Genomic DNA, 8318 nt, shown 5'->3' with positions numbered 1-8318 from the left:
GTAACTCATCCCATATCGATGCACTGAGTGCCGCTGTGACCCGGATGAAGTGACTTGATGAGTACATCAGCAGATGTTTTGGAAGCTTGTAGTTCCATAAATATAGTTTGTTGGTATATTTCAGAATTGGATTTCATGATTGCAAACCCAGAACTGTAGGTGTGTCAAATAGTGCATGTGAAGAGCTTTCCTTAGTAGAAGAAAATAAATTATTAGTCTCATTAGTCTCATCATCATTTCATAATGGTGAGACAGTGATTAATTTTCAGTTGAAATGCTTGCCAAGAAGAAACAAAACAAAAAAAAGAAGAAAATAGGTTTGAATGCTAAGTAATGACATTTTCATATCAAGAAGTACATTTACATTTCCAAATGAAGATGAAGGAAGATTTCCAGGAATGCTGCAGTAGTGTTAGCTTGCTGAGGTTGCACGAGCTTCATTTTCAAAGAAATACAGAGTCCACTTACCAAAAATACAAACTGAATATATAACACGCCAAAGGAAAGCTGAGAGGATTTCATCAAAGAAGTAAAATTTATTTAAAACATTTTTACAGAAAATATTTTAAAATTCTTGATCAGCTACCTCACCTAGATGTTCTTTGTGACACACTCATCTATGCAGTATCAACATACATATGCAATGAGTGTCTTGATTGATGTTTCATGTTGATACATTTCCTGTGTATGATTCCAGACACGAAATAATTCAGTCCTGAGCATCTCCATCTGCTGACAAGATTTTCAAACCAAAGAAATCTTTTCCCAGCCACTGCAATCAAGCTTTGCAGAACAAAATTTGTACTTGAATACCCAAAACTTGAGCTTCAGCTCTACAGCACAATCCAAAGTCCAGCAAGGACTCTTACGTAGAGATGGGTGGATCAGTCTCTCAGATAAAAGTTTTAGCAGCACTTCTGCCTTGATTGAATACTTTTGCAGGAGTAAATCCAATGAAACATGAGTACATTACTCATACAGACAGAGTCTTACAAGGAGGTCATACACATTTTTACAGGGAAATCAAATAGAATTTTAGAGATGAATGCATTTCAAATTCTGCATGAGAAAAAAGAGAACAGAGACCTTTACGTTTTCACTCTGCCAATGATCATCGTAGACAAAGTATGGCTTAAGCCATTAAGTCTGTGGTGTCTACATGCTTTCATTTTCCAATCTAATCCTTAGAATGAAACACTGGTAAGTGACCTGTATTCATCTCTTCAGCTGAGCAGTTCAGACACGATTCAAGCCACGTCCTGCAGCATTTTTTCACACCTGCTGGGTTTGATATTTGCAAATTTGGAGTACTGAACTCAGAGCTACTTCTATTGGTAGTGTTGTGCAAACTAAACAAAGCTAAAGACTGTAAGAGCACTTCTCTGGCTTTTGATGTTTCTATGTTCTGCTCCTGGGATATCTGAGAGCTTATCTGATCCACATTACTTCTTACTAAACTGCAAGTGAGGAGGTTTCTTACAGAACCACACCTGGTCAAGATTTCTTCAAAAAGCTGCTTATAGAGCTCCGCCACTTTTGCTTCCATATAGTCGTTGAGCTGAGAGTTTGAAAGAGGCTCCTCACAGAACATCATGCTCATTTCTCCAGCTTCGTCTCCAGACAGGAAATTTACACCTGGCTTTTCAGGATGCTCACACAGGGGAGACTGACCAAGAGGAATATCTACAGACAGTATAACGGGGCCGTCAGAAAGGTCATCACACACATGGTCCAAAACACAACCTGAATCACAGGTATGGTCTCCCACGTGGTCTCCCCCAATATGTAAGTCAGGGTAGTTTTGATAAATGCTGTTGCAAGACCAGGATCGACACAAATCCGTCTGTTCATTACTTTGTTCTCTTTCAGGGACACACAAAGCTCGTGACACGGTTCTCCCAATCGCTGCCGTTTGACTCTTCGCAGGATCTGCTGCGGATCTCTGTTGAAGACCATTCTTGTTTTCCATTTTGTTGCTTCCAGCAGAGATCTTGTCCAGATTCTCAAGTCCATCATCAGATCCTTTAATTTTTGGGTTGTCTACAAGTTTCTCTCTCCAGATTCCCTCTTTATCCTTTTTGGCTGCATGAGATTTGTGAGGCTTATCTTGATGACAGATATCTTTATATATGAGCCTAGTTAAGATGCCTTCTGCCAACATGATGACAAGTGTGAGTAACAGTCTAATCACCAGAATTCCATGTAGTTCTATGAGTGAAAGAAAGATGAGAAAAGTACTCTAAGCTCATTTGGAAAATATTAATTACAGTATAAAATGAACAATGTATATTTTATGAAGACAGATTGTGATTTTGCTTTTTCTCTAGAATATTTATTTTAATAAAAAGCAAACTGTTTTTCTAAGCATCTAATCTATACTCAGGTGAGGAGATACAGGAAGGGCATTCGCTAGGTTGTTCACCTCTAGTAACACACTTCTGTACCTAGGTATCTCTTCTGCATTGTGGCTAGCTGAGAGAGATGATACTCACGAGTTGTTAGTGGGTAAGGATTCACATAAATACCTGCAAAGCGATTTCATTTGATGGCTACATCATTATCATCAGTTACGAAACAACTTTTTCCATAGGAAGACAATTTCTATGCTCTCAAGAGCTGACACTGGAAGGAAATAAAAATCCAAGTCGGACTTAAAGGTTTTACAGATTTGCAAAATGCACAGAAATAATCAAGTTAGCTGATAGGTCTCAGAAAAAATCGGGTACATTTTATGATTATTTATCATTGCTTTTCAATTCACCTACTGTTGACAACATTTTCTTAAGCTCTTAAGGGACTTAGGAAACTTAAGTATTGTTTTCAAGAGACAAGGGCACTCAGCAATCTAAAGCTTGTTGAACATCAATGGTTGCAAATGTTGCTATATTGCTTTGAAAATGCTTACAGTGCTAATATAAAAGCTAAAATGTGGTCATTATAGAAAAATTACATTCTCTTTTAAATAAATAGTGCCTGCATTCTGGAACAAACCATAGTGGGGGGGGGGGGGGGGGGGGGGCAGAGGAGGGTGAATGAAAATATAAGAGTACAACAAGCTCAGACTTACCAATTCCAGCAGAGTTAGAAAGCTGGATTGTTACATAGCCAGTAAGTCCCCGACTACAGCTGCTCTAAGGGAACAGTCTCCCATACTTTTTCTTCACTGCTGTGTGAGCAATAACTGGAATACATGTGATTCAGTTCCCCATTTTGTTTTCCTATAAAACAGAAGCGATCCCACTGGAAAAAGTGTGCAGTCTCTGAGTAAGGAATGGCAGCAAATCTGAAAGAGGACGTTACAAACATGAACTGAGATGTTTCTGACTGAGGTACAATGCTGACCAGATAGGAAGTACCAAAATGTGCCACTTAAAATCAACAAGGATTACTAAAAGCTCAGTCTGTATGTCACCAGGCTGTTCAAAAACGAAACTGAATTCCAAGGACCACTTCTGTGTAAGTTTAGTTATTTATACCATTTCTTTTTTTGGAACAAACAGCTAAATTTATAGCCTTGCAAACTCTTCCTGGTGGAAAGAAATTGACAACTTTGTGAAGCAACTTCAACAAAACACCAAAACAAGGGAGAGGGGGAGAGAAAGAATTGAAGTTAGCTAAATTAGTCAGGAGTGATTAAAATAAGTCATCCTTCATTTCAGTTCTACCCTGGGGCTGGAAATCTGTATCTTTACCCATCAGATCACCTTACATTAGAAAAACCTTGTATTTGCAAACACAAAATAAGAACAAGACAGAACAAAAGCTGCTTTGGAAGTTGAATGCAGATTGCAGTCGGGAGAATCAGAGTCAACAAGATGAGCGTCATAATCCCAAGGCTAAATCTGAACTACAATGATTACAGGAAGATGAAATTTTGATGTCTCATTCACACATGGAAAAATAAGATTACACAATTACAACATTACAAGGGCTGCTCTGAAAGTAGTGCTTACTAAGCTTTGATGTCGGCCCACAGTGTCACAGGCAGATGCTGGTGGGACGGCAGTGGGGGCTGAACCTTCCTTCCAATATCCCATGAGATTCTGTTGCCGTGTGACAGACAGCAGCAGAGGGGCAGACTGACAGAACGGCGTCTGACATGGAAGGGCATTTGAAGCCACGGGGTGGAATTTAATTCCTCCATGCAGCAAATGGCACCTACTGACATTCATTGACACCCAACGAACATTTCTGGATTCCAACAGCGGATGTGGCCCAGCGAGGCAGCAGGTGCTACGTTTCAGCAGCAGTGACAGCAGCACTGGCTCACCTCCATTGGTGCAATTTGTATGAGCATGGCACACAGGCTCTTGTTCATTACAGGTGAAAATACACAGCTGATGGTGGTGACTGTGTTGAAAAACAGCGTTTTGTAGCCGAGAATTTGCTCTACCAGTGTTACTGTGCTCTTTGTATCTGTTGTAGTTTCCATGGAAATAAATTGAGGGCATTGCTTTCAGAGCAACCTGCCTACATAAACAATAACCATAGCAGCAGGTAAACAAAGCCCCTAATTCCAGGTCAAAACGCACACCTTCTGTGCATACAAACATGAAGTAGGAGTTGATACATTTTTTTTTTTCCAGGCACAGCCACTTCAACCGCTCATTTCCCTTGGAACCAGCAGTGCCTCCTTCCAGCAGCCCCACTGCCTGCCCGTTTCCAAGCTCCTTTCTGCACATCTCCACATACCCCGAACGCGGTTTTTCGTTCCAGCTCCCTGCCGCCGCCCGCCCTGCCTGCTCCCTGCGTCCTCCATCTCCTGTCACAGCACACAGCCGCAAACAAGCGGCTAAGTACGCTTTTTTTTTGTTCTTACTAGGAAGTATTAATATCTCACAGGCTGCGCTGCTCCTCCCAGCCCGGACGCAGAGCGGCGGTGCCACGCCTGGGGCGCCGCTTTGCCCCAGCGCGGCTGCCGCGCTGCAGCCAGGGGGCGCTGCTGCTGTGCGCTGGTGAACTCGGGACAGGAGCTCCCTAACCCGGGGCACGCGCCTCTGGGGCCGCTGCAGCGCGCGAAGAAGGACGGCACTGAGAGCCGTAACGACCAGAACCACCCGACCGCGGCACCCCTCAAGCGCACCGCCGCCATTCCCCTCCGCCCCGGCAGCCCGAAAGAGGCGGAAGGCAGGGCGGAGAGCCGATTGACAAAGGCGACGTCCATTCGGAATGGCGGGGCGGGCCCGCCACGTTCGCTGAGTGGCGGCTGGTCTCCGTGGCAACGGCACGAAGCGACCGCTGGGAGGAGCGGGGCGGTGCTGCCGCCGGCGCCGCCATTCCGGTGTGAGCGGCGCGCTGGCGGTGCGGGGAGCTGGGCGTGGGATTGGGACCGCGAGTGAGGCGCGTAGTGCAGCTCGTGGTACCGAATGGTAGCGTCACACCACAGCGTCTTCCATGAGATGCGGGTCGAGAATAGCGAGAAACGGGTAAAAGCCCACGTTAATCCGTAGGAACTGCACTGATTGCAGCTGTAACCTGAAACAGCAAGTTAGGGAAATACTGTGTGCGCACACAGGGTTTGTTTCCCCGACGGAAGTGTAACTGTGTTACCGGCACTGGTTTTCTCCTAGAACCAAAGCATAGCGTCATACCACCACTGGGAAGAACCCCTTGCAATCGGCACAAAGCTAATGAACTACACATCTCAAAAAAGCGACTGGGAATGTTTGGCAAGCTTTACAGGCACGGGGTGAAGTTGATTGCCCGGCTTTCAATTGGGAACTGCCTTAAGCAAAGAGTGGAAAACATTTCACTTCAAGTAGGTGTATCCCAAGTAATTAAAACCCATTAGCTGCAAAGGGTGAGAGATCCAGCAGATTCAACATGCAGCAGCGATGGATATGTGACTTTGTGTTGTTTGGATGCTGCACTTCAAAATCTTGCATTTTCATTTGGAAACTCCGCTTCTTTAACCTTACAGTTCACTTCAAACCATAAATAAAGCATGCAAAAAAGTCAATAGTGTGAGAAAGCATTCTAAAACGGTTTTATTGGAATGATACAGGAATGGTTAGTAGTACAGGTTAAGTCCTGATTGCCTGCCATCTACATAGGAAAACATACAATGAGAAACGAACAAATTCAGTTCTTGTGTCCATCATTAACTCAGGTATGTGAACTAGAAAAGTAGCATAGAGCAACACGTTGCTAGCACTGCCAAATTCAAACAAGATGTCTGCATCAACATTGTCACACAGTCCCACAACAAAGATATTTTAGGTATTTTTCACTTTGTGTTGCTGCCTTGTTCCCCGGACAAAGAAGTAATTCAGTCTGTCTCAACAGAGCTTTCTTAGGAATGCTGATACAGTTTGAATGCTACCATATGGCAAGGATGGGGGACCAGACCAGGAAAGTGAGTGCGCTTTCTTAACCTTGGTAATTCTCTCGACCATCAGAAACAGAGACTGACCTCATTTCAGAACGTTCTGGGTCGCTGAACTGACAGAATTCAGCAGTGACTTTCAATTACAGCTTCTTCCAAATAATGACTGTAATTCACAAAACTTACTTTCCTTACACAGGAAACACAGGAAATCGGAATGAGGATACTGACTTGCGTGTCAAATTCCACTTTCTTCGCAAGACTTCGCTTAGTATTCTGAAATACTTTCTCAAAAACTTGGCCTTCAGTTTAGACATAGAAAGAGATTACACAAATATGAAGAAAGAAAAATCACCTCCATTTTGAAAGATGAAATTACAGTGAACAAGAATAAGACACTAAACGTACAACAGTACTTCCACACTCAAAAGATCTTAAAAATAAATTTCACAGAAATTCAGAAATTACTGATAAAGCTTGTTAATAAAAAAAAGCACAAATGCATGTGTAAATTTTGAAGGTAAAGCAACATTAATCTATCTGTGTGTAATTTGACAGCGTGCTTGCATTTTTAAGCGCAAGCTTTAAGCCAACTTGCTGGCTCCCAAATCAGAAAAGATGAAAGGTGAAATAAACGTGTATGTGCCTAACTTGGCTCCGTGCTAGGTCCTGCTCCCTCTGGCATCTCTGGAAGTCTCAACGTGAGCTCTGCAGAAGCAGAGCTGCTCTCCAAACACAGCAAGTAGCTGCATTTCTGTTTTAACAGATGTTGACAAAATCATTGGTTTCAGTGAATGAACAAAAGCCCCAAAGAGACGTCAGGGAAGGAAGTATTTAATTACTGCACTTTAAACCGTCTTTGTAAGCCGGAGTTGTTACTTCTATCCTGTTCCTAATTGGAGACTTTAAAACTATGAACTGTAAACCATTTTGTCAGGTCTCTGAAAAGCACTGCATACATTTCAAAGCATAAATGGGAAATAACCGCATCGCATGATACACTGCAGTCTTTCGCTGAACTGTACCACCTGTTTCTTCATAAAGCAAAGAAAATCAAAATATATGTATGCAGAGCTATTAGAATGATCCTCTGACTATAGCAAGGACTAATTACCTTTCTGTATTTTGATGCTTTGAGGGGATAAGTACATTATGTGGTGCATAATGCATTTTAAATTACTCACACATTTTTAAAACCTGCTTCTTATCCTTCAGGGCACTTGTAATTATCTGCATTTTTGCAGAACATGGCCAAGAAATTCAGGCTATCTCATGAGCACTGGGAGAACAGACAGGTTAATATTGCACGTGGTAAATTCACCAATACAAGACACTTTAATGGGTTCACAATTCCTGTAATAGCTTGATGATATGGCAATAGCAATGGAAATAAGCTTTTAAACCTTAAAAAAATCTTGGATAATTGCAATAATTCTTGCTATTCCAACATTTAACTTTACTCATTTGAAAAAATACTATATGAATCTAATGACTACTTGAACATGCATTAAAATGCCTAACACTATAAGCAGTGTGAACTGGTATTTTTGTAGAGAAATACATTAAAGGCGTTCACCCTTACACAGGTAAGGAAATGCCACTTCTGGCCATTTTGGCTTAATTGCAACATTGCCTGGGAATCAGCATGTATTTCTTTGAAGTGCACTGAGTCTTGCACATAAACGTGTAACCAAGTCATGCTTAGGCAGCTGTGTGATGAACTTGCCAACAAAAAGGCTGTCCAGAGCCCACTCTCTTTTTCTTTGTCGAAAGAGCCCTCACAAATCACTTAAATGAGAAACACGACATTTTTTTTTATCATCTGTACAGTGTGTTACAAATCTTAAATATCCATCCTACAAAAGAACATAACTTTCAACAGTGACTACAATGGTTATAATACACACCACCACCTACAATTTCATCTGAAACCAGAATTTAAAGACACTGAAAAGCTGTGTATTTCTGTAATGTTTTTGAGGCAACACAGGCA

The 8318-nt window shown here is 42.0% G+C and overlaps 1 protein-coding gene across 1 annotated transcript; it reads right to left on the bottom strand.

Annotated features, from left to right (window-relative positions):
- Positions 1 to 1177: 1177 nt before the first annotated feature.
- On the bottom strand, positions 1178 to 2161 carry LOC306951340 (TLR adapter interacting with SLC15A4 on the lysosome-like; the record flags this gene model as incomplete). Its single annotated transcript, XM_079541827.1, has 1 exon — positions 1178 to 2161. The coding sequence occupies one exon, from the start codon at positions 2159 to 2161 to the stop codon at positions 1178 to 1180; it is 984 nt and encodes a 327-aa protein (XP_079397953.1).
- Between the last annotated feature and the right edge of the window lie 6157 nt (positions 2162 to 8318).

This window comes from Tetrao urogallus (assembly GCF_951394365.1).
Source record: "Tetrao urogallus genome assembly, chromosome: 13".
NCBI lineage: Eukaryota > Metazoa > Chordata > Aves > Galliformes > Phasianidae > Tetrao > Tetrao urogallus.
This window is presented reverse-complemented; position numbering and strand designations above follow the sequence as displayed.